General features: G+C 45.7%; 1 protein-coding gene across 3 annotated transcripts in view; it reads left to right on the top strand.

Annotated features, from left to right (window-relative positions):
* DENND4C (DENN domain containing 4C) overlaps positions 1–26,767 on the top strand; it is a 470,132-nt gene extending 443,365 nt beyond the window's left edge. For all 3 annotated transcript variants that reach the window (XM_063914174.1, XM_063914175.1, XM_063914173.1), the window contains 5 exons: positions 5,862–6,107; positions 14,413–14,530; positions 22,490–22,643; positions 22,740–22,804; positions 25,512–26,767. In XM_063914174.1, the coding sequence (XP_063770244.1) occupies positions 5,862–6,107; positions 14,413–14,530; positions 22,490–22,643; positions 22,740–22,804; positions 25,512–25,648 (720 nt within the window). In that variant the 3' untranslated portion in view covers positions 25,649–26,767. The remainder of the gene's footprint in view (positions 1–5,861; positions 6,108–14,412; positions 14,531–22,489; positions 22,644–22,739; positions 22,805–25,511) is intronic.
* The last annotated feature ends 269 nt before the right edge of the window (positions 26,768–27,036 follow it).

Below are 27,036 nucleotides of genomic sequence, written 5' to 3'. Positions count from 1 at the left end.
GAGGGGACCAGACAACAGCAAGTATTGTAGATAATGTTTTTTGATATAGACTGTAATACAGTGATAGCCTTTTTATTTTTTTGTAGGTCTCACTATCAGTCACTAACTCACCCTGTTCTTCCAACAGGAGGGGTTTATATTTTACAGAGCACATTTTTAGAAGAGATTTATGCATTAGTCTTAATTCTCTATTGTGCATATTTTACTTATTCTTCTTATTGGGGTAAATTAAATTGAAGTCGGATTCATTCCGACATTGATTTGCCGGAATGGATCCAACCTGGGCTATTCAATGCATTCTCAATTTGACTTTAAAAAAGTTGAATTGAGATGCGGGAGCTTAGACGGGGGAGAGGAGCACTACGGCAGCGGCTATATAGCTGCTGCTCTCCCCCGTCTGCCCGCGGCTCTTCCCCCATCCCCCCCGTCTCTCTGCCTCTCCCCGCCCCCGCATCACAGCCGCCGCTCACGGCAGTGTCCATCCGGCTCCTGCAAGCGAGGTCTTGCCGGATGGACGCTGCTTTGAACGGCGTCTGTGATGCATCCTCCGGCGCTGCTCTCCCTGTCTGGCTTCCCGCGGCTCTCCCCGTCTCTGCTCCCGCATCTCACTTCGACTTTTTTTAAAGTCGAATTGAGATGGTCGAAAAGGGGGCAAAAACCTGTAGGTTTTGGCCCCGTTTTCTACACAAGCACGCGGATCAGGAGCTATTCCGCCGATCCACATGCTTTTCGACAAGTCGAATTCCTTGACTTGCGAATAATTTGGGGTTAGATTGAATAGGTCGGAACCCCTTCTGACCTAGAAAAGTTGAAAACTGACTTCTTTTCGGCAGACGGCAGCTTTCAACTTCAATTGAATATACCCCATTGAGTCACTTGTAGATATTTTACCAGTAACTATGGCCAATAAGCCATACAAATCTACAAAAGGTAAAGCAGGCTTTGTTTATTTTGCCTGTTCACAGTGTGACTCCATACTTTCAACCCAGGACCCAGGTACTCTCTGTATTGCGTGCTCTGGTACGGCCGTTGTAGAGCAGCAGGGAGGCTCTGCGGATCAGTGTATGCCTCTGTGGGCCAAGAACATGGCAGATGCTATAGCAGACTTGCGTCGGTCCCAATCGGGTACTGATTCAGGACAAACTTCTGAGGAGCCCCCATGGGCGAGAAATATTAGCAAGTGACTCTCTGACTTAGCCCAGCATTTGAATAAGATAGTGACTTCGGGTACTACCACTGCCACTAAACTTCCGCAGCCGTTGCCCACTATAACCTTCCCAGGAGAGGAATTAGATTCCGTAACTTCCCCCCTGGAAGAAGGTGAAGTAGATCCTGAGTGTGAGGATACCTCTGCTTGGGAAGAAGAGGAGTTGTCTACAAGTTCAGGAGTCAGACTGTTGATAGAAGCCATTCGTCAAACTCTTAGGGGAGAATATAAATGTTTGAAAAGTCAGTTGGGTGTCTCTTTTTTCCTATCTAATAGACATGAAAAAACAGACACCCAACCAACTTTTAAAACATTTGAATTGCCCCCTTAATCTTCATTATACTGCGGTGGCAGAGACGTCAACAGCCTTTTTAAAAAGACAAGTAGCTGTTTTCCCTTCTTATTCGCATTTTACGGATTTTTTAAAAGCAGGATGCTCGTTTTCAGGCTCCTAAGAAATTTAGATTTCTGTACCCATTTGCAGAGGAGAACACAAAATTCTGGGAAGCAGCCCCGAAGGTAGATGCTCCTATTACACACCTGGCGAAGGCTATGGTTATACCTTCAGTGCAGTTGGTGACCCTGAAGGACACTACATATAGAAAGATAGAGGCGATTCTTAAATCCATGTTTGCCCTATCAGGTATTTCTCTACGTCCAATCCACGCTGGCTCTTGGGTCCTCAAGGGCTGTGGATTACTGGCTAGCATGAGTAGTGTCTGGGATGCAATCTGACGATTCGGCGGATTAAATTAGCAAAACAAATTTCTGAAGCACTCGCTTATGTTGGTGAAGCCTTTTTGGATTCTGCCGCACTCCAGTCAGTGGTATCTGCCTCAGCTGTAACAGCAAGAAGATCTCTCTGGCTTCAGGTTTGGAACGCCGATTCAAAATAGACCTTAACAGCTGTCCCCTTTGAGGGGGAGTTTCTTTTTGGCTCGGAACTCACAAAGATGATCTCCAATACCACGGGGGGTAAGAGCCCTTTTCTTCCTGTTGCCCCTCAGAATCCGAAACCTATGAAGTTTTGGTCCTTTCGTACTCAAGGTAGTGGAAACTTCCAGTCCTTCCGGGCCTTTTCAAGACTTCCACGCAGAGGTGCTTTCTGAGGTAGAGGAACCCAGGCAACTCGTGGACCAGCCACCAAACCTAACGACAAACCTGCTGCATGATGGTTCGGGGTCTCCGGAGGGATCATTGGTGGTTGGGGCTCGGTTACTTCAGATCAAGGAGGTATGGCTCCTGTCGAAACCAGATCAGTGGGTGTCAGGGGTTGTATCCCGCGGATATATTTTGGACCTCGAGAAACCAGTCCCACAAAGATTTTTCATCACTCGTCTCCCGTGCAATCCCTCCAGGTGACAAGCGCTCATTCAGGCAACTTCAAAGTTTTTACAAAATGGAGTAATTCTTCTGGTTCTTGAACGACAACAGGGTCAGGGCTTTTACTCAAGTCTTTTTCTCATAAACAAACCGGACGGCACGTTTCGGCCCATTTTAAATCTAAAGTCTCTAAATCCGTATCTGTTGGTACAGAAATTAAAAATGGAATCCATTCGTTCAATCATCGGCTCCATGGAACCGGAGGAATGTTTGGCTTCCATAGACATAAAGGATGCATACCTGCATGTGCCCATATGGAAGGGTCACCAACATCTTTTAAGATTTGCATTTGGCCCTTGGCATTTCCAGTTTCAAGCTCTCCCGTTCGGTCTCTCCACGGCCCCTTAGATGTTTACAAAGATCATGGCCCAAATGGTTGCACTACTGAAGTGTTAGGGAGTCAACATCACTCCTTACTTGGATGACATGTTGCTTAAGGCCCCATCACAGACACTTCTTCACCAACACTTGAAACTCACAATAGACTCTCTGCAGTAATTCGGGTAGATAGTGAACTTCCCAGAATCTTCTCTAAATTCCTCTCAGAGGATGGTGTTTCTAGGTCTCCTATTTGATACCAGGAGCCAGAAAGTTTTTCTGCCTCAAGATTTACAGGCCAGGATCCAGTCTCTGCTACAATTACCACTGGTCTCAGTTCTCCGGTGTATGCAGGTGTTGGGCAAGATGGTAGCAACATTCGAGGCAGTGTCATGTGCCAGCTTCCATGCTCGACCTCTTCAGGCACAAATTCTCTGACGTTGGACTCGAATAGGACCACATCTGGATTCACAGTTGTTCCGCTTGTCGGTTCAGACACGTCAGTCTCTCCTTTGTTGGTTTCACAGTCACAATCTGACTGCGGAGACGCAGTTCACTATTTGGTCCTGGATGATGGTCACCACAGACGCCAGCCTCACAGGTTGGGGGGAACTGTTCCAACACTTCCGTGGTCTCTGGAACACCAGGAAACAAAGTTACAAATCAACATCCTGGAATTGAGAGCGATCCATTATGCTCTACTTCAGGTTCAGTCCTCCGTCCAAGGTCATCCGGTACGCATTCAGTCGGACAACGCCACAGCGGTGTGGCTTACATCAACAGGCAGGGAGGAACTCGAAGCTGGAGAGCCATGAAAGAAGTTTCCTATATTCTCCAATGGGCGGAACATTGGATTCTAGCCATCTCCGCAGTTCACATTCCGGGAATGGAGAACTGGGAAGTAGACTACTTAAGCCGTCACACGATTCTTTCAGGGGAATGGGAGCTTCATCAGGAAGTCTTTCTTTCGCTGGTGTCCCTGTGGGGGACTCCCGACATAGACCTCATGGCGTCTCATCTAAACAAAAAGCTTCCTCTGTACGGTTCACAAACTCAGGAGCCTCCGGCAGTACTAATTGATGACTTGACAGCTCCATGGCAGTTTCATCTGGGATATGTGTTTCCGTCGATTCCTCTGATTCCACATCTACTTCAGCGCATCTGGCGAGAGGATCTGCCAGTCATTCTCGTGGCTCCGGATTGGCCTCATTGCCAGTGGTACACTCTTTCTGTATACCTCTACGTCCAGACCTCCTCCTACAAGGATCTTGTTGCCACCAAGATTTACCACGTCTGGCTTTGACGGCATGGTTCTTGAATCCAGCATTCTTAGGGCTAAAGGTTTATCTCGACCAGTGGCGAAAACTATGCTCCAGGCTAGGAAACCAGTCACCTCATGGATTTATCACAGGGTGTGGCGTATCTACACTGCATGGTGTGAAAATTGTGGGTTATGGCCGGGCCTTTTTCTTTTACCTCGCCTGTTGTCCTTCCTTCAGAATGGTCTGACTAAAGAACTTCGTCTTTCTTCCCTCAAAGGGCAGGTTTCCGCCTTGTCGGTGCTTTTTCAGAGAAGGTTGGCTCTTATTCCGGAGATCCAGACGTTTCTTCTAGGGGTGCTCAGGAATCCGCCTCCGTTTGTTCCCCCTTGGAATTCAAATGTAGTTCTTAAAGCTCTTCAGAAATCTCCATTTGAACCACTAGAATCTGCAGAATTGCGGTTTCTTACACTTAAAGTGTTTTTTCTTTTGGCCATTGCTTCGGCCAGGTGTGTTTCAGAGTTGGCAGCCCTTTTCTGCAGGCCGCCTATGTTGGTTTTTCATGATGATCAAGTGGTTTTGTGTATAAAGCCCTCATTTTTGCCGAAGGTTGTGTTGGCTTTCCACCTAAATCAGGACATTGTTCTTCCAGCGTTTGTTCCGAATTCATCCGGAGAGGGTAGTCATTTGGTCTTATTGGATGTTGTTGGGGCCTTACGCATTTATTTGTCCCGTACGGAATCTTTTCGTTGTACAGATACGTTGCTGATTCTGATTGATGCACCAAAACGAGGTTGGCTGGCTTCTAAAAACACGGTGGCTCGTTGGATGACCTCTGCTATTTGGCAGGCTATGTATCTTCTACGGTTCCCGTTCCTGAACCCTTGAGAGCTCATTTGACTAGGGCCATTGGGGCCTCCTGGGCTGTTCATGGGGGTGTGTCTGTTGAGCAGCTGTGTAGTTTGGCAAACTGGTCATCCGTGGATACCTTCACGGGGTTTTACCGTGTTCGTACATTTGGTTTGTAGACTGCCTCTGTTGGGCGACAGATTTTACAGACGGCTAAGCCGCCTGGTTCTCCCTCCTCTACTTAGCTTGCTTTGGGAAATCTCATCAGTAAGTGCGCAGCGTCCCCCAGATGGATGAAAAAGAAAATGGGATTTTTGCTTACTTACCATAAAATCTCTTTCTCTGATTTCATCTGGGGGATGCAGCGATCCCTCCCGTATTTTTGTCAGGTTTATTGATGATGGTCTGTTCTGTCTTCTTCGCCTTTGCTAAACGTTAACTGAGGTGATTCTGTGACACCAAGGGGATGGGAGGGGTTAGAGGGGAGAGGAGTTAGTTTCTATAGGTTCTGTGCCAAACTCCCTATCCACACAGTCTGACTCATCAGTAATTGCGCAGCGTCCCCCAGATGGAATCAGAGAGATTTTACTGTAAGTAAACAAAAATCACATTTTGTCTGACAGACCACAATGAAGAAACGCTCTGGGTTAATGCATGGTAAAACAGTAAGAATATATTCTTTCTATCTTCTTATTCCCCTCCAAAGAGCTGCAGAGGAAAGTGTAACTACTAAAATGAAAGTGGCATTATAAACGTAAGAGTAGAGGGAGGAGACATATGCAGTATACAATGTAATAGAAAAATCTATTCTTTGAACGCATATTATGTGTGTGTTTATTGTTTAGGATCCTTTGGAAAAGAGACACAACCCTTCACCCGTTTCTGTGCCTTACCTTAGTCCCCTAGTACTGCGCAAAGAGCTGGAGTCTTTGTTAGAGCATGAGGGAGACCAAGTTATCCACACATCCACTTTTATCAATCAGCATCCCATCATCTTCTGGAACTTGGTGTGGTACTTTCGGCGGTTGGATTTGCCTAGCAATCTGCCAGGGCTTATCCTGACGTCAGAGCACTGTAACGGCGGAGTACAGGTATTTTTAGACCTAAATCTGTTCATAGGTATCAAAGGTGTTCAGCTTGTCTCTCTCTAAAATAGTACATATGTGTCCTCATAAATCTAGCCTCAATTCGCCATGCAGCACGAGATGCCTGGTAGTAGTGAGACGCCAGGTCCCGTGCATATTTTTTTTAGACGCAGAAATGCGTCTTAGTCACAACAGGTGACTAGGACACACCACAGTATATCTGTGTGCAACTGAGTCTGAATATATAAAGCACAAGGGAACTTAGCATGGGAAAAAAGCTGCGGCCACTGTATCATAGCACTTCATATACAGCTTCAGAGGAGTCTGGGACTCAAGGTCGACACACCTTAGGTGAACACCTGGAAAAGGTCGACATGGAAAAAGGTTGACATGAGTTTTTTGTTTTTTTGGTGTTGTTTTCTCAGTAATGTGACTGGGAACCCCAATTAGTGCACTCGCTTTGCTCGCCATGCTTCGGGCAGGTTACCGTTCCCAATTGTAGTCCACGTGGATCGTAAATTATGAAAAAGTTTTTTAAAAATGAACAAAAATGTGAAACACTCATGTCAACCTTTTTCCATGTCGACCTGTTTAATGTGTCGACCAATTGGTGTCGACCTGGAGTCCTGACACCCTTCAGAGACCCAGTGGCACCCAGCAGATTAATCAGCACACGCTCCTGCTGTGTCCTAGTCGCATCTTGTTGCGACCAAGACGCATTTTTGGGTAGAAAAATGCAGAAGAAGACCCTTAGCACTAGCAATGTTTCACGGAACCTGGCGTGCCGAAAGGGGCTGTTTTGTGTGACTGCATCAACAATGTATGAGGATACATTTTAGTTTGAGTTTAAGAATTACTTTGTTGTTGTATTTTAGATTATTTTTTTTTAATTATTTTTTTTTATTGAGGTATCATCAAATTCGTTTACAGGAAAAGAGAGACATGTCATAAATAGCGATATATGAGGCAGGGTCTTCCTGTACATAGGTGTAGAAACAACAATCGACAAATGAAACAACAAATATAGCACCTAATATTGTCGTTGAAATTCAAAAGGTGTGTCAGAATGTCATGTATGAAAATCAACATATCAGAAATGAGCAATACATTTCTATATAGATTATTTGAAGCCTGGGAGGGATTAAGAAAAAACAATTAGTGGTTTGCCTATAGCAATTTTTGTTAGGTACCATACGGTGTTCTTTAAGCTATGGTGGAGTTGTTGCTTGACAAAGAGAGGTAGTGTATCTATATGTGATTCCCACATTGTAAAGAACCGTTCCACCTTCTTATCTTTTTGTAATAATGTTTCCATCCAATCCATCTTAAAGATAAAGTTGAGCTTGGACAGGAACAGAGGTATTTGTGGGGACGTGCTATCCAACCAACTCTGGGGTATAGTCTTCCTCCCTGCTGCGCTCAGTGCGAGTAGGAGTTTTTTGCTGTCAGGAGTAATACGTTGGGCAGGGTCAAATACTCCCAGGATTACCCATTCCGGAGTGAACGGAACATGGTTTATAAATTTGGCTTCTGCGGATTAGGTGCCAAAAATACTTGACCATGGGGCAAGCCCATAAACAATGAAAAATGTCAGCTTCCTCTTGATGGCAGCGCATGCAGGCATGGCTCTCCGAGGTGCCCATATGATAACGTCTGAGCGGTGATAGGTGTTATGGTATGTGTTTAGGAACAATTCCATGTACATGCTGGCTGACAGGGTTTTTTGGGAATATGGCAGAGCTTTCTCCAGGGTTGGTCTCGATAGGGCTGGAAAGTAATGTAACCATTGTGACATACCCCCTCCCCCCGATATTTTAGCATTATGTACAATGTCCCTTAAAACATTATAATGAATCGATATAGCTCTCCGTTGAGAGGGTGGGATGGTCTGGAGGGAATCAAAATAGTTTTTCCAATCTGTGTTAGAGACTTGTTGCAGCACATGTGATGCGTAAAACTTTAATTTTAAGAACGCCAGTGGGCAGGAACCTGTATTTAGATTTTTGATTGTATTTATGTATCCAAAAATTATTATTCTGTAACTAGTTGTGTCTGTGATATCATAAGTGACAATTTTATTTTTCCTCAATGTACATTTCATAACCTTCTTTAATTTGACAAATACTATAAGGTGGACCATGTGCATTGCCAAAGTAAACATATATATGTGTAATGGAATACAAAAAAAAATGCACAGGACAGGGACAGTTTGTGTGTGTGTGGTGGTGGGGGGGGAGACAGCGGACCAATAGCACACTGGCGCTGTTTCAAAAGAGAAAAGAAAGGATGATTGCACTGTGAGAAAAGGTTCGCAGCCTGTTTTTAATCTGGGTATCTGTGTTCTTGTGAATACTGAAAGTGTAAATGATTGCATAAGCTCTGATTCCCAAACATTCAGCAGTGGTCGGGTGAAAGACTGAAGTGCAAGAGGGGGCCCGAAATACTTGAAAACCTAGGAGCCCGGCCATGGGTTTATATAGCCATGGAAATGATTAAATGTGAGCACTGACTTAGCCATACAATACTTTCTCTTTCCTGTGCCATTACTCAACGCATCGCATCCAAGTCTGTTTCTGGTTATCTAGATAATGCTTTAAGGCGTGTTTCTAACAGCTGCGCAGAAGACCGCTGCAGGCAGGCCCTGTCCCCTACTTCCCCTTACGGCTTTCACTGCCTCCTTGGTCACTGTAGCTTCTCCGCCTGCTCCCACCCACTGCACAATGCTGTCATACCCCCCTGCATTTCCCATTCATGGCTATTAGTGTCACACACCATCAAGCTGCTTCTGCAGAGATGGGTCTGGCTGCAGCCTGGTAGCAGAGAAGGGGGAAGTGGATGATCCTGTGTATGAGTGAGTGAGTTCTCCCTTATTATCCAACATTATCTGCCTCACTGTGATTATAGTCTGCTTCTGCTTTTCACACTTATTTCTCTAGTATCCATAAGGGATATTGGGGAGACTTAGTACGATGGGGAATAGACAGGGTCCATAGGACCCGGTGCACTTTACATTTCTTCAGCTGGGTGTGCTAGCTCCTCCCCTCTATGCCCCCTCCCACAGGTAGTTTAGAAAAAAGTGCCCTCGGGAGAGGATGCACACTCTGCAAGCTCCAGAGTTTTTCTTCAATTTATTTTAAATCTTAATTATTTTCTGTATGCTGTTTGGGCAACAGCATACCTGCACCGTGGGAGTACGGGGGGCGGGCGGTCAGCAGCCTTGTGAGGTGTCGGATCCGCTTTCCCGCTGCAGGACCACCTGGGGTCTGCGCCTTGGCGGTCAGAATCGCAGAACGCCGCGCACCCCTAACAGTAGCCTGAAGTTGACGGCAGTGGTGAGTATAAACCGGGTTCCATGCTACGGGGGTCCCCCAGTTCAAGGTGGAGCTGACACGCAGGGGAGGCATACGGGACCCTCCGGGGGGGGGGGGGACCCGCTATGGGCCCCTGTGTACACTAGCTAACAGTGGCTTAAACTAGCACTTGTGTGATGTTTTTAAGCTATTTGGGAGACATTGCCAGTATAAAAAACACTGTAGCTCCGGCGCCATTGGGGGGCGGAGCTACCTCAGAGTGGGACCAGCTGCATTTTGACGCCTTCCTCTGCTTACAGCTTCATCAGCAGGCACACACAGCTCCTCCAGACACTCAGGAAACGCTGGAAAACTGGTACAGGGTGTAGCAAAGGGGGAGAGCTGCTATTGTACACAATCTGTGTCCTATAAAGGACAGTAATCATAGGTGTTTCACTGTGATATAACAGCTTACAGCCCCACTTGGGCTGTGTAGCTGGGGTGTGCTGGTGTCTCTCTCTCTCTCTCTCTCTCACATACAGTAAGGGCAGCTTTGCTAATTTATTACTCTTCTGTGTGTATGTGTATGTAACTATGCTTTACTGTGAACACGGTTAAACACAAATTATGCAGTGTAGGTCACACCAGATTCTCTCCCTCAACATCTGATTCTGTATCCTGTGAACAATGCAGCCAATCTTCACAACAGTGAGGGGGAAGGAGGAGAGGGTCAAGAGCCTTCCTTGCTAGGTGCCATTTAAACTATTATGTCTGATAGGTCATCACAACTCACTGCTAATGCTCAAAAAACTCAGCTACAACAGCAGGCTGTTGCAGACCTAGCTGCCAGGGTAGATGTTACACAGCACCCTTCTCTAACTCAGGACCACAAAAGCATGGTTTACCTGGCTTACTCTCTGATTGAGTTGAAGATATACAGAAGGACGGGGAGTACTTGGATCCCATTAGTGGGGATTCCACTTCTGCTCAGGGTATTGTACCCCTCATTCTGGCTATACAGGACGTGTTAAAACTCCCTCTACAGGATGCTGCGTCACAGCACTCATTTTTCTTTACACAGAACAAGCCTAATGTCACTTTCCCTGATTCTGCAGAGTTAGATGACCTATTTAAGTTAGCCTGGAAAAATCCAGACAAAAAATACCAAGTGTCAAAAAGATTTTTGCACACTTTCCCATTTGCTCGTGAAGGTAGGATATTCTGTGAAGAACCCCCGGCGGTTGACGTATCAGCCTCTCGCCTGTCTAAAAAGGCTACCTGCCCCAGGCTCCTTTACCATGAAGGACCTTGGGGACAGAAAAATAGAGACTACACAAAAGTCTATCTACACAGCAGCAGGTATATCACAAAGACCGGTCATAGCAGGTTGCTGGATGAGCCATGCCATTCATACTTGGGCTGCTCAAATTCAGGAGGGCCTCTCCGGGGATATGCCTCTGGTTACTATGGTAACTCTCATAAGGCACATCCAGGACACTGCTCGCGTCCTGTGTGACTCTCTCAAGGAGATGGGCAATATTAATGCTAGGACCTCTGCCATTGCATTAATGGATAGCGGATGCAGAGTCCAAGTGTAGTGTGGAATCTCTCCCCTTTACTGGTTTGAGGTACCGAAACCGGACGGTTCGGTAAGCCCATTTTGAATCTGAAGTCCTTGAACCCTTATCTAAAAGTTTTCAAGTTCAAAATGGAATCCTTGCGAGCAGTGATTGCGGGCCTGGAAAAACAGGAATTCATGGTCTCCCTGGATATCAAGGACGCCTCTCTCCATATTCTGATTTGGCCACCTCATCAGGCTTAACTGAGGTTTGCCCTACTAGACGATCACTACCAGTTCCAGGCGCTACCCTTCGGCCTCTCCACAGCTCCGAGGGTGTTCACGAAGGTAATGGCGGAGATGAAGTCCCACCTGGAGCCAACTCAGCGGCTCCTGTTCCTGGGGATGTTACTGGATACTGTGGCCCAGAAAGTATTCCTCCCAGAGGGCAAGGTGAGAACACTTCAGGAAATGGTCCGCAGGGTTCTTCGACCTGCTCAACTATCCATCCATCTTTGAATAAGATTGTTTGGAAAGATGGTAGCCTCATACGAGGCGATCCAATATGGGAGGTTCCATGCCAGAACATTTCAATTGGATCTCCTGAGCAAGTGGTCCGGGTCACATCTTCAGATGCACCGGATAATACATCTGTCACCTCAGGCCAGGATTTCCCTCTTGTGGTGGCTGCAGTCTTCCAATCTCCTGGAAGGCTGAAGTTTCGGGATTCAGGATTGGATCCTCCTCACGACGGATGCAAGTCTGAGAGGATGGGGAGCTGTCACCCAAGGGGCTCAGTTGTAGGGAAGGTGGTCAGTCCACGAAGCCCTCCTTCCGATCAACATTCTGGAACTTCGGGCGATACACAATGCTCTGCTTCAGGCCTCTCCTCTGCTCAGGGACCACGCGATCCAAGTACAGTCGGACAACACCATGGTAGTGGCGTACATCAATCAGCAAGGAGGGACAAAAAGCAGGGCCTGTATGCGAGAGGTGTCAAAGATACTTCCCTGGGCAGAAAGAAACGCAAGAGCAATGTCAGCAATCTTCATTCCGGGAGTAGACAACTGGGAAGCGGGCTTCCTGAGTCATCACGATCTCCACCCGGGAGAGTGGAGGCTCCACCATCGGGTGTTTCAGCAGATCAGTGATCGGTGGGGCTGCCCACAAATAGACATGATGGATTCTCGACTCAACAAGAAGCTTCGTTGGTATTGCTACCGAACCAGGGACCCTCAGGCGAGGGCAGTAGATGCATTGACGTCGCCTTGGCCTTACCGGCTGGTCTTCCTGTTTCCTCCGATTCCATTACTCCCCACGGTGCTAAAGCGAATCAGAAATCAAGGCGTCCAGGCAATTCTGATTGCCCCGGATTGTCCTCGGAGGGCATGGTACGCGGACTTTCTAGACATGTCCTCTACCACTAAGAAGAGATCTTCTTCAACAAGGACTGTTCGTCTACCCGGACTTACGGCAACTTTGTTTGACGGCATGGAGCTTGAGCGGAACATCCTAGATCACAAGGGCCTTTCCAAGAAGGTCATTGCTACCATGATTCAGGCCAGGAAACCTGTGACGTCAAAACACTATAATCATATCTGGAGAAGATATATCTCGTTGTGCGAGGACCGCCTGCGGAGTTCCACTTGGGACGTTTCCTGCAGGCTGGTGTGGACAAGGGCTTACGTTTGGGTTCCATTAAGGTCCAGATTTCAGCTCTTTCCATCTTCTTCCAGAAGAAATTGGCAGTGTTGCCAGAAGTTCAGACCTATTTGCAAGGCGTACTTCACATACAACCTCCTTTTGTGCCGCCCACGGCACCCTGGGATTTGAATTTTGTGCTCGAATTTCTACAGTCCTCCTGGTTTGAACCACTGATGACGGTAGAAGACAAGTACCTCACGTGGAAGACGGTGAAGTTGTTGGCCCTGGCTTCTGCTAGGCGTGTCTCAGAATTGGGGGCCTTATCGTGTAAAAGTCCCCACTTGGTCTTTTACGAGGACAGAGCGGAGCTCAGGACTAGGCAGCCATTCCTGCCGAAGGTCGTCTCTGCGTTACACTTGAATCAACCTGTTGTGGTTCCGTCAGGTTCTGGCACTTCTGCTCCTCCAGAGGCATTGGATGCGGTGCAAGCCTTGAAGATCTATGTCAAGAGAGCGGCTCGGATCAGAAAGACGGATTCTTTGTTTGTGGTATAATGATGCACAGAAAAAGGGTTGCCCTGCTTCAAAGCAGTTTATTGCTCTTCGGCTTAGGCTTACTATCCAACAGTCCTATGTGTTGGCAGCCTTACCTGTTCCACAGTCTCTGAAGGTCCACTGTATAAGATTGGTGGGGTCTTCCTGGGCGGCTGCCCATGGAGTCTCAGCTTTGCAACTATGCCGAGCTGCTACCTGGTCGGGGAAGAACACCTTTGTGAAGTTCTGCAGGTTTGATACCCTGGCCAAAGAGAATACCCAGTTTGGGCAGGCGGTGCTGCAGAAGTCTCCGCACATTCCCGCCCGTTCTGGAAGCTTTGGGACATCCCCATCATACTAAGTCTTCCCAATATCCCTTATGGATGCTAGAGAAAATAGGATTTTAATTGCCTACCGTTAAATCCTTTTCTCGTAGTCCATAAGGGATATTGGGCGCCCGCCTCAGTGTGTTGACTTTTCTGCAGATTGTCTTTTCTATGGTTACCTGTTCAGCTGTTGCTGTTTTGTTATCAGCAGTTGCTGGTTGTTTTATGTTAGTGGTGTGCTGGTGTATAAATCTCACCACTCATTGTTATGTTCCTTATCTCATGTATGTTCTTTCTCCTTCGGACACTGTTTTACCTATAACTGCCTGTGAGAGGGGGCATAAAGGGGAGGAGCCAGCACACCCAGTTGAAATTTAAAGTGCACTGGCTCCTTTGGACCCCGTCTATACCCCATCGTACTAAGTTTCCCCAATATCCCTTATGGACTACAAGAAAAGGATTTACCGGTAGGTAATTAAAATCTTATTTTTCCAGTTTCATTATACATCTATTAGTAATATTACACTCTTTAAGAAATTGGAAGGGAAAGTGTGACGATCAGGGAGGCAAAAGGAAAGGGAAAAACATAGAGAGATGGGAGGAAATGGGAAAGAAAATAAAGAGACAGGAGGAAGGGGGTTGGACTGGGGGCAATGGGAGAGGGGAGGAGGGGGGAGAAAGTCTGGGAAGAGAAAATAAATGTTCAAGCAATAGCTAGTGGTCCAGCAAATGACATGCCCAAAATACTAGTATCCCAAAAGACTGCTGAGCAGATCTAATATTGTTACAAATAGGGTTGGAAGAGGATATTCATTGTGATTAATGTTTGTCTCACCTTTAAAAGCTATTGTAAATTTACTGACATTTTATAAGTTGTAGAGGTGCTGCTAAAGTCTGAGGAAAGGACAATATAGAATAATACATATACAAAAAGTGACTTCCCTGTTTTGTGATTTTCAGGTACCTCAGTCATCCCTGTCACAAGACAGCAAGCTGGTTTACATCCAGTTGTTATGGGACAATGTCAACCTTCACCAGGATCCTGGCGAGGCTCTCTATATAAAATGGCGAAGCCTGGGTAAATAATGTGATGGCAGTATAACCAAATGGGGGATGGGGGGATGGATATGGATGATATTGTAGATCGACAGACAATAGGTTGACACCATATGGTCGACTGTCAGTAGGATGACCAGGTACAAAAGCTCAACATGTAAAAGTTATACTGTACAAAAGATCAACAGGTTCAAAAGCAGTGTATAATATCTTTCTGTACTTAAAAGGCCCCATTAATTGTAAGCACCAGGATACTGGTGAATCAACCAGTTTCTGGCGTTTCCAGCAGGGATAACGGGGAGCATTCAGACATCCTACTTTGGGGAAAAGGCTTAATTTAAAAAACTTGCTTTTTTTGTTCACTGGGGGACAATGTTGTTTTAATTTTTTTCCACTGGGGGACAGTGTTTTTGGGGGGGGTTCTGTAGGGGTTACTGTGTGCACAAATTCTTAAAATATTACTTTTTAGGGCTCGACCATCCCCCAAAATGAAAATTTATAATGGCCGCACTTTGCGGTAATAAGGAATCTTTATGGCCAAGATGTACCATTGGTGATTCGCCAGGACAGGGTCTTCATCCTGGTCAATCACTGAGAAGTAATGTGATCGCAATGCAATCACATTACTTCCTTCTTTGCTCCCTCAGCTGTACTACTGCACATGCACAGACGGATGCTGAGGAGCGGGGCCTCTGTTTCGCCTGATATGAACTTACACCTGTGTTCAATACATTATTCTGTCTCCAGATGCATTGTAAATTATATTTCTCTGACGTCCTAGTGGATGCTGGGGACTCCGTAAGGACCATGGGGGGATAGCGGCTCCGCAGGAGACTGGGCACAGCTAAGAAAGATTTAGGACTACCGGGTGTGCACTGGCTCCTCCCACTATGACCCTCCTCCAGACCTCAGTTGGAATCCTGTGCCCGGCTGAGCTGGATGCACACTAGGGGGGCTCTCCTGAGCTCCTAGAGAGAAAGTATATTTTAGGTTTTTTATTTTACAGTGAGATCTGCTGGCAACAGACTCACTGCAGCGAGGGACTAAGGGGAGAAGAAGCGAACCTACCTAACTGGTGGTAGCTTGGGCTTCTTGGGCTACTGGACACCATTAGCTCCAGGGGGATCGACCGCATGGAACCGGCCATTGATGTTCGGTCCCAGAGCCGCGCCGCCGGCCCCCTTACAGAGCCAGAAGCAAGAAGAGTCCGGAAAATCGGCGGCAGAAGACATCAGTCTTCACCAAGGTAGCGCACAGCACTGCAGCTGTGCGCCATTGCTCCTCATACACACTTCACACTCCGGTCACTGAGGGTGCAGGGCGCTGGGGGGGGGCGCCCTGAGCAGCAATAAAAACACCTTGGCTGGCAAATATATCACAATATATAGCCCCAGAGGCTATATATGTGATAAATACCCCTGCCAGAATCCATAAAAAAGCGGGAGAAAAGTCAGCGAAAAAGGGGCAGAGCTATCTCCCTCAGCACACTGGCGCCATTTTCTCTTCACAGTGCAGCTGGAAGACAGCTCCCCAGGCTTTCCCTGTAGTTTTCAGGCTCAAAGGGTTAAAAAGAGAGGGGGGGCACTAAATTTAGGCGCAATATTGTTTATACAAGCAGCTATTGGGGGAAAAATCACTCAGTTATAGTGTTAATCCCTGCAATATGTAGCGCTCTGGTGTGTGCTGGCATACTCTCTCTCTGTCTCCCCAAAGTGGGGTCCTGTCCTCAGTCAGAGCATTCCCTGTGTGTGTGCTGTGTGTCGGTACGGCTGTGTCGACATGTGGGATGAGGAAGGTTACGTGGAGGTGGAGCAGAGGCCGATAAATGGGATGTCGTCCCCTGTGGGGCCGACACCAGAGTGGATGGATAGGTGGAAGGTATTAACCGACAATGTCAACTCCTTACAAGGCTGGATGACATAAAACAGCTGTGGGACAGCCGGCTTCTCAGCCCGCGCCTGCCCAGGCGTCTCAAAGGCCATCAGGGGCTCAAAAAAGCGCCCGTTACCTCAGATGGCAGACACAGATGTCGACACGGAGTCTGACTCCAGTGTCGACGAGGTTGAGACATATACACAATCCACTAGGAACATCCGTTACATGATCTCGGCAATGAAAAATGTGTTACGCATTTCTGACATGAACCCAAGTACCACATAAAAGGGGTTTTATTTTTGGGGAGAAAAAGCAGCCAGTGTTTTGTTCCCCCATCAGATGAATGAATTAAGTGTGTAAAGTAGCGTGGGTTCCCCCAATAAGAAACTGGTAATTTCTAAAAAGTTACTGATGGCGTACCCTTTCCCGCCAGAGGATAGGTCACGTTGGGAGATATCCCTTAGGGTGGATAAGGCGCTCACACGTTTGTCAAAAAAGGTGGCACTGCCGTCTTAGGATACGGCCACCTTGAAGGAGCCTGCTGATAAAAAACAGGAGGCTATCCTGAAGTCTGTATATACACACTCAGGTTATATACTGAGACCTGCAATTGCCTCAGCATAAATAGTGCTGCTGCAGCGTGGTCTGATACCCTGTCAGATAATATTAATACTCTAAGACAGGGATAATAGTTTGCTAACATAGAGCATATTAAAGACGTCGTCTTATATATAAAGGATGCACAGAGGGATATTTGCCGGCTGGCATCCAGAATTAATGCAATGTCCATTCTGCCAGGAGGGTATTAGAAACCCGGCAGTGGACAGGTGATGCGGCCTATAAAAGGCACATGGAAATTCTGCCTTATAAGGGTGAGGAATTGTTTGGGGATGGTCTCTGGGACCTCGTATCCACAGCAACAGCTAGGAAGAAAAATTTTTTACCTCAGGTTTCCTCACAGCCTAAGAAAGCACCGTATTTTCAGGTACAGTCCTTTCGGCTTCAGAAAAGCAAGCGGGTCAAAGGCGCTTCCTTTCTGCACAGAGACAAGGGAAGAAGGAAAAAGCTGCACCAGGAGCCAGTTCCCAGGATCAAAAATCTTCCCCCGCTTCCTCTGAGTCCACCGCTTGACGTTGGGGCTCCACAGGTGGAGACAGGTGCGGTAGGGGCGCGTCTCAGGAACTTCAGGGACCAGTGGGTTTGCCCACAGGTGGATCCCTAGGTTCTGCAAATAGTATCACAGGGATACAGGCTGGAGTTCGAGGCGACTCCCCCTCGCCGTTACCTCACCTCAGCCTTGCCTGCTGTCCTCGGAGAAAGGTAGTACTGGCGGCAATTCACAAGCTGCACTTCCAGCAGGTGAAATCAAGGTACCCCTCCTTCAACAAGGCCGGGGTTACTATTCCAAAATGTTGTGGTACCGAAACCAGACGGTTCGGTGAGACCCATTCTAAAATTGAAAGCCTTGAACACTTATATACGAAGGTTCAAGTTCGAAATGGAATCGCTCAGGGCGATTATTGCAAGCCTGGAGAATTTCATGGTATCACTGGACATCAAGGATGCTTACCTGCATGTCCCTATTTACTCTCTTCACCAGGAGTACCTCAAAATTGTGGTACAGGATTGTCATTACCAATTCCAGACGTTGCCGTTGGTCTGTCCCCGGCACCGAGGTATTTACCAGGGTAATGGCCGAAATAATTATCCCGTACTTGGACGATCTCCTTATAAAGGCGAGGTCCAAGGAGCAGTTGTTCGGCGGAGTAGCACTATCTCGGGAAGTGCTATAACAGCACGGCTGGATTCTGAATATTCCAAAGTCGCAGCTGGTTCCTACGACGCGTCTACTGTTCCTGAGTATGGTTCTGGACACAGAACAGGATAAAAAAGGTTTTCTCCCGGAGGAGAAGTCCAAGGAGTTGTCGTCTCTAGACAGAGACCTCCTAATACGTATACAGGTGTCGGTGCATCAATGCACGCGAGCCCTGGGAAGGATGGTAGCTTCTTACGAAGAAATTCCATTCGCCAGGTCCCATACAAGGATTTTCCAGTGGGATCTGTTGGACATGTGGTCCGGGTCGCATCTTCAGATGCATCGGCGGATAACCCTGTCTCCAAGGGCCAGGGTGTCGCTGTTGTGGTGGCTGCAGAGTGCTCATCTTCTAGGGGGCCGCAGATTCGGCATACAGGACTGGGTCCTGGTGACCACGGATGCCAGCCTTCGAGGCTGGGGGGCAGTCACACAGGGAAGAAACTTCCAAGGCTATGGAAAAGTCAGGAGACTTCCCTACACATAAATATTCTGGAACTAAGGGCCATTTACAATGCCCTAAGTCAGGCTAGACCCCTGCTTCAACACCGGCCGGTGCTGATCCAGTCAGACAACATCACGGCGGTCGCTCATGTAAACGACATGGCGGCACAAGAAGCAGGATGGCGATGGCAGAAGCCACAAGGATTCTCCGATGGGCGGAAAATCATGTGTTAGCACTGTCAGCAGTGTTCATTCCCGGAGTGGACAACTGAGAAGCAGACTTTCTCAGAAGACACGACCTCCACCCGGGAGAGTGGGGACTTCATCCAGAAGTCTTCCAAATGATTGTACACTGTTGGGAAAGGCCACAGGTGGACATGATGGCGTCCCGCCTCAACTAAAAGTTACAAAGATATTGCGCCAGGTCAAGGACCCTCAGGCGATAGCTGTGGATGCTCTGGTAACACCGTGGGTGTACCAGTCGGTATATGTGTTCCCTTCTCTGCCTCTCTTACCCAGGGTAATGAGAATAATAAGAAGGAGAGGAGTAAGAACTATACTCATTGTTCCAGGTGGGCCAAGAAGAGCTTGGTAACCAGAACTCCAAGAAATGATCTCAGAGGACCCATGGCCTCTGCCGCTCAGACAGGACCTGCTGCAGCAGGGGGCCTGTCTGTTCCAAGACGTACCGCGGCTGCGTTGGTTGGCATGGCGGTTGAACGCCGGATCCTGAAGGAAAAGGGAATTCCGGAGGAAGTTATCCCTACGCTATTTAAAGCTAGGAAAGAAGTGAACGCTAACCATTATCACCGCATATGGCGGAAATATGTTGCGTACTGTGAGGCCAGGAAGGCCCCAAAGGAGAAATTTCAGCTAGGTCGATTTCTGCACTTCCTACAGTCAGAGGTGACTATGGGCTTAAAATTGGGTTCCATTAAGGTCCAGATTTCGTCTCTATCGATTTTCTTCCAAAATGGAACTGGCTTCACTGCCTGAAGTTCAGACTTTTGTTAAGGGAGGGCTGCATAGTCAGCCCCCGTTTGTGCCTCCAGTGGCACCGTGGGATCTCAACGTGGTGTTGGATTTCCTGAAGTCGCATTGGGTTGAGCCACTTAAATCCGTGGAGCTATAATACCTCACGTGGAAAGTGGTCATTCTGTGGGCCTTGGCGTCGGCCAGGCGTGTATCAGACTTGACAAAAGCCCTTATCTGTATTTTATATGGGAAAGGCGAAATTGAGGACTCGTTCCCAATTACTTCCTAAGGTGGTATCAGTTTTTCATGTGAACCAACCTATTGTGGTGCCTGCAGCTACTTGGGACTTGGAGGATTCCAAGTTACTGGACGTAGTCAGGGCCCTGAAAAGTATATGTTTCCAGGACAGCTGGAGTCAGGAAGACTGACTCGCTATTTATCCTGTATGCACCCAACAAGCTGGGTGCTCCTGCTTCTAAGCAGACGATTGCTCGCTGGATCTGTAGCACGATTCAACTTGCACATTCTGCGGCTGGACTGCCGCACCCTAAATCTGTAAAAGCCCATTCCACGAGGAAAGTGGGCTCTTCTTGGGCGGCTGCCCGAGGGGTCTCGGCTTTACAACTTTGCCGAGCTGCTACTTGGTCAGGGGCAAACACGTTTGCAAAATTCTACAAATTTGATACCCTGGCTGAGGAGGACCTTGAGTTCTCTCATTCGGTGCTGCAGAGTCATCCGCACTCTCCCGCCCGTTTGGGAGCTTTGGTATAATCCCCATGGTCCTTACGGAGTCCCCAGCATCCACTAGGACGTCAGAGAAAATAAGATTTTACTCACCGGTAAATCTATTTCTCGTAGTCCGTAGTGGATGCTGGGCGCCCGTCCCAAGTGCGGACTGTCTGCAATACTTGTGTATATATAGTTATCGTTAACTAAAAGGGTTATTGTTGAGCCATCTGTTGAGAGGCTCTGTTATGTTCATACTGTTAACTGGGTATCATATCACGAGTTATACGGTGTGATTGGTGTAGCTGGTATGAGTCTTACCCGGGATTCAAAATCCTTCCTTATTGTGTCAGCTCTTCCGGGCACAGTATCCTAACTGAAGTCTGGAGGAGGGTCATAGTGGGAGGAGCCAGTGCACACCAGGTAGTCCTAAATCTTTCTTAGCTGTGCCCAGTCTCCTGCGGAGCCGCTATCCCCCCATGGTCCTTACGGAGTCCCCAGCATCCACTACGGACTACGAGAAATAGATTTACCGGTGAGTAAAATCTTATTATGTCCCAATTTAAATGTTATTAATTCTAGTGATACTTGAAGAGATGTAAGTGCTGAATTATGTTTTAATGCTGTGCAGTTTTGGTATTCAGGAGCCAGTACTGTGTAATATTAACATGAAATCCTTTATTCAGAATGCTATGGCTAACTGCATAGGTTGCTGTTAAATCATTGTAAGCCTCTGGGTCAGGGTAAGAACCACAGTAAATACTGAAGGACAGATGTTGGCAATTATATTGTAATAAAATAGTTTAATAATATTTAACAATAAAATAGTTCTTCAAAACAGGAAAACAGTAACATGCCCACAAGATTAAAAAATTTTTTTTAACTGAATAACCAACTCCCCAAAATACTTTTTCACCATTTTATTGAAAGAGTTGAGAAACAAGCATAAATACATAGATCATTGTTAGTCTTTAAAAGGTCTTAATAAAAGACTACCCGCCCTTTACGACCAGCCTAATTCCCGTAAATGGCCGCATGTGGTTGGTTGGCAGTAAATGAAAATCCCGGCATTATTATTCATAAGAATTTTTCACTGCTGTGGAAGTTTACTTTATTATTTTTTTGGTCAAGAAAGGGGGATATCTAATTAGAGGTGAAAGACATCTCGAAAAACGTTCCGTTTTTCGCACTTTTTTTCCGATGTTTCATCTATATATTTTTTTACAGGCTATCCAATTTGGATAGGCCGTAAAAAATAAAAATAAAAATAAACCTTTCCCCCCAAAAACACACAGGTTCATATTTTATATTTATTGGCAATAAACAATTTTGTTCCTCTTGCTTTATAGCAATGAAGATCAACAATCCTAATGTCGACATTAGACTGTTAACATTCTGAGGATGTCGACAGTTTGAACCATGTTAACAGTCTAATGTCGACAGTAGACTGTTAATTTGGTTCAAACTGTCGGCATCCTCAGAATGTTGACATGTTCACAATCTCGACATGTCAGAAGTTGATAGTGCCAGTTAGGGGAGAAATACTTTCTGGAACACCTGTGCCTGAATGTCTCCTCATGACCACCAGGACACACAGAAAGGAGCTGGGGACTGCAAGACAAACTAGACCACCAGGGACAGTCTGTCGATAGGTTATCATGTTATCCATGTAGACATAATTAATGTTGGCATGCTGCAAGTCGACAGTTCCACCACGTTGACATTCTCATGTTGGCTTAACTGTAAATAATTTATGCCACACCCATCAAAATGTTATGCTAGAATGCAGAGACTAAATGAGATTTATTATAAATTGCAACAATCATAAATAGAACAGAATTTACTGAAGAACCTTTGTGCAAAGTAAAAAGTGGTCTAATGTTTCTGGTGCAACCTAAAAAATGAAGGAAACCTCTGGTTTCTATCAGTAACGCCACATGTTTTTTTTGGGGGGGGGGGGGGGGGGGGGGGGTTTGCACCAGCTTTTACAAATGTTGCAACGCTATAGTAATTCACTGCCTTTTCTATTACCTCAGTGTATTAAGTTTTTATATTTATTTATTTATTATTGTATTTTTATTGGAATTAAACCATTTTGTTCCTCTTGCTTTATAGCAATGATCTAAACATTATTGTTTTGTGAAACAGAATCTATAAAGAAGACAGGAGCTCCGGTACCAAAGGACCTCCAAGAGGTCAATCATTTACTAGAGAGCATCACGCTCAGTATCCAGCACAACGATGTTCAGAGGCCAATCAGCCTTGTTCTGCAGAAGTGCGGCTCTGCCGGCAAGCGTCAGAGGCAAGCATTCCTCATTTTCCTGTACTCTGCACTTTTCTGTAATGACATATCGTATCATGTTTGCTAATTTTTGTTTTTTCTTTTTTAAATACACAGAAGCATTTACAGAGAAATACTGTACCTGTCTCTAGTTTCACTGGGGCGAGAAAATATTGACATTGGTAAGTAATCAAATATAGGGAATAAGCTACAAAGGTTTTTAATTGAGATTTAATCTGTACTAGGAAATAAAAACTGAACTATAATGAACATGTAAACCTGCTGGCTGAAAGCAATATCTACTAGTCATCGCATTACTAGTTGTATACACTAGTGATATTTCTTGAATCTACTTAGAAACTATCCTACTTAAATTCCTGTAGCTAAGAGTTGTGAGAAGATACAGAGAATGGCGCTTAAAGTGATATTTTATAGCAAGAATCTAAATAGCGCTTAATAATAAGTAGTCTTTTATTGTAGTTTTCGCTCATTTTAGCGCAGTTTAACCCACCACAATCTTCATGGCTGCGCAGTCTGGATTTTTCTAGACAATCTAAGCCATTGTTACTTATCTTGCTTGTACTGATGATATCCAAAAAGACAATTCTGTGTTCATGTCAGGTATATGGTTCTACATGTCTTTGCCTATGGTTTGTTAGCCAAAATACATTTAGAGTTATTTGCACATCTCTTCCCAAAGTTCCTTAAGAGATGATTAAATGTCTCATTCTTGGGTTTTGTCTTGTAATGTAGGATACCAACACTTTTTGTTCTGAGCAGTCATTATATACATACATTGCATCTGGAAAGTATTCACAACGCTTCACTCTTTCCACATTTTGTTATGTTACAGCCTTATTCCAAAATGGAATAAATTAAAAATTTTCCCTCAAAATTCTCTACAAAATACCCCATGATGACAACGTGAAAAAGTTTTTTGAGATTTTTGCAACTGTATTAAAAAGAAATAACTAAGAAATCACATGTACATAAGTATTCACAGCCTTTTTGTTGATGCACCTTTGGTAGCAATTACAGCCTCAAGTCTTTTTGAATATGATGCCACAAGCTTGATACACCTATCTTTGGGCAGTTTTGCCCATTCCTTTTTGCAGCACCTCTCAAGCTCCATCAGGTTGGATGGGAAGCGTTAGTGCACAGCCATTTTCAGATCTCTCCAGAGATGTTCAATCCGATTCAAGTCTGGGCTCTGGCTGGGCCACTCAAGGACATTCACAGAGTTGTCCTAAAGCCACTTCTTTGATATCTTGGATGTGTGCTTAGGGTTGTTTTCCTGTTGAAAGATGAACCGTCGCCCCGGTCTGAGATCAAGAGCGCTCTGGAGCAGGTTTTCATCCAGGATGTCTCTGTACATTGCTGCATTCATTTTTCCCCCTATCCTGACTAGTCTCCCAGTTCCTGCCGCTGAAAAACATCCCCACAGCAGGATGCTGCTACCACCATGCTTCACTATAGGGATGGTATTGGCCTGGTGATGAGCGGTGCCTGGTTTCCTCCAAATATGATGCCTGGCATTTATGCCAAAGGGTTCAATCTTTGTCTCATCAGACCAGAGAATTTTGATTCTCATAGTCTGAGAGTCCTTCAGGTGCATCTTGGCAAACTCCAGGCTGGCTGCCAAGTGCTTTTTACTAAGGAGTGGCTTCCGTCTGGCCTCTCTACTATACAGGCCTGGTTGGTGGATTGCTGCAGTGATGGTTGTCCTTCTGGAAGGTTCTCCTCTCTTCACAGAGGAATGCTGTAGCTCTGACAGAGTGACCATCTGGTTCTTGGTCACCTCCCTGACTTAGTGCCCTTCTTCCCCTATTGCTCAGTTTAGACGGCCGGCCAGCTCTAGGAAGAGTCCTGATGGTTCTGAACTTCTTCCATTTATGGATGATGGAGGCCACAGTGCTCATTGGGACCTTCAAAGCAGCAGATATTTTTCTGTACCCTTCCCAGATTTGTGCCTCGAGACAATCCTGTCTAGGAGTTCTGCAGACAATTCCTTTGACTTCATGCTTGGTTTGTGCTCAGACATGCACTGTCAAGTGTCTGACCTTATAAAGACAGGTGTGTGCCTTTCCAAATCATGTCCAACTGAATTTACCACAGGTGGACTCCAATTAAGCTGTAGGAACATCTCAAGGATATTCAGTGGAAACGGGATCCACCTGAGCTCAATTTTGAGCATCATGGCAAAGGCTGTGAATACTTATGTACATGTGATTTCTTAGTTTTTTTTATTTTTAATAAATTTTCAAAAATTTCAAAACTTTTTTCACGTTGTCATTATGGGTTATTGTATAGAATTTTGAGGGAAAAAATTAATTTATTCAATTTTGGAATAAGGCTGTAACATTAAATGTGGGAAAAAGTGAAGTGCTGTGAATGCTTTCCAGATGCACTGTATATCTGTATTTTATTTCCTGTGTAGACCTTCTGCCAAATGAATGTCATGCTCACTCACTGGATCTGAATGCACATAGCAAGTAGTGAAACACAAAGACCCCTTCACACTAGCTTTCATACGCTCCATCCTTACTGCCTACAACATTCATTTTGCAGATCAGCCCCAGTATTTTTTAAATTATTTTTGTTTTATACTGCTAGATACTTAGACAAATGTAGCATGTTTATAGCATGTTCACTACGTGGCATCTGGGAATTCTTAGGGTGATTTTATATATTTACCTAGATGTTTGTCTAAAGTGACATAGATACATTTCTATATAGCCAACCGTTCTTCAGTGAAAGGTTAGTATACTTTTGATTGCAAGGTTTGGACTTCCAGGTACAGTAAGTACTTTACCCTCATTCTGTGAGATCATCTGTCAGTCTTCTATTAAGCATCCGACTAATAAGCTTTTTTGTTTATTGTGAATTTAGAGGCTTTTGACAATGAATACAGACTTGCCTATGAAAAACTTCCTGCTGACGTACTTAAAAGAATGCAGAAGATAGATGCGCCTCCAAGCAAGAATGTAGAGTGCTGTCGGAGTGTCTTTGTGGCACCCTTGATTTGATCAGTCTGTAGAACTTGCATGTTTTTCATTCCTTGGAATTAAACCAACCTTTCCATTGACACCACTGTAAGGGTCACAGATATCTTTTTCTTTTTTCTGGTTGACCTGCACCAGAGCACAAACCAGAGAACTGAATGCCTTCATGGTCAAAGACGTATTTGATGCCTCCACTGCTTTATTCTTCAGCAGTTCTGTCATGGACCCAGGTGGAGGTGCTACAACTTCAGTAGTAACTGTGACAATAGAGATTTTGATGGCTAATGACAAGATTACACACTGTAGCCAGCTGCTGGATACTAATATAGCTGCACACCGTCTTACAAGATATATGGAAAACACAGAAGTGAATTGCTGTTGTGCAGCTATACGGAATCCTTCATCACACTGCCAGGTTTTCCTACTACGTATGTGGAAATAAATAAATGCTGACATACAGACTATAAAGCACGTGCTGTTTCAGCTCTTTAATAATGTGCTTTTCATATCATTTATTTTAAAATGTATTTTTTTGACAAGTAGCTATAGACTGCGCTCGGTCAGCCTTGTAGACCCCCATATCAATGCTTTGTAGTTAGTACTCTTCTGAGGCAGTGAGACACATTGCTGTGTTGTTTGACAATCTTGCTCCTAAAAACTTGACTATAGCCAAGGCACATGTATGGGAGAGCAGGGACATGTTACACTCCCGGTTGACCTGTATGGAGAGTGTGCTCCATGTTCCCTACACATTATAGCAGCCGCTTTTCAACCAAATGAGGGTTATTAATGTAAATTGAAAAAAGAAAAAAAAAAGAATCACCTTTCTTGTGTGTTATGCAGTAATTTTTTGTGTGAAATCTGTTGTGCAGGTTAGGAAATGAAAGCAAACATGTAATGCTGGTTATACACTACACTGTGTGTACCCAGCAACATCGCAGGTGACAGGGACCTAGCGGGGGAGGCCGGTATCGGCAAGTGCATACACACCTGCAGCAACATCTGGCCCTCGCTAGCTAAGGGGCCGACGATCCCATAGCGCGTATAGTCAGGCACATAGCGGGTACACACTAGACCATGGGTCTTCAACCTGTGGCCCTCCAGCTGCTGCGGAACTACACATCCCACCATGCCCTGCCACAGTTTTGCTATTAAGGCATGGTAAAACTGAGGCAGGGCATGCTGGGATGTGTAGTTCCGCAGCAGCTGGAGGGCCACAGGTTGAAGACCTATGCACTAGACGATGTACCCAATATGTCGGTCTGATTCGCCAGATCGGACGACGTATCATCTAGTGTTTACCCAGCTGAAGTGTTGCTTGCTATGGAGAACATGCATGTATGTATATATCATCGCTCATTTCCTTTGTGGATCAGAGTCTGATTTTTCATGCGACTTGTCTGTCACAAATA

The sequence above is a fragment of the Pseudophryne corroboree genome, chromosome 1 (assembly GCF_028390025.1).
Source record: "Pseudophryne corroboree isolate aPseCor3 chromosome 1, aPseCor3.hap2, whole genome shotgun sequence".
Classification (NCBI taxonomy): Eukaryota; Metazoa; Chordata; class Amphibia; order Anura; family Myobatrachidae; genus Pseudophryne; species Pseudophryne corroboree.
This window is presented reverse-complemented; position numbering and strand designations above follow the sequence as displayed.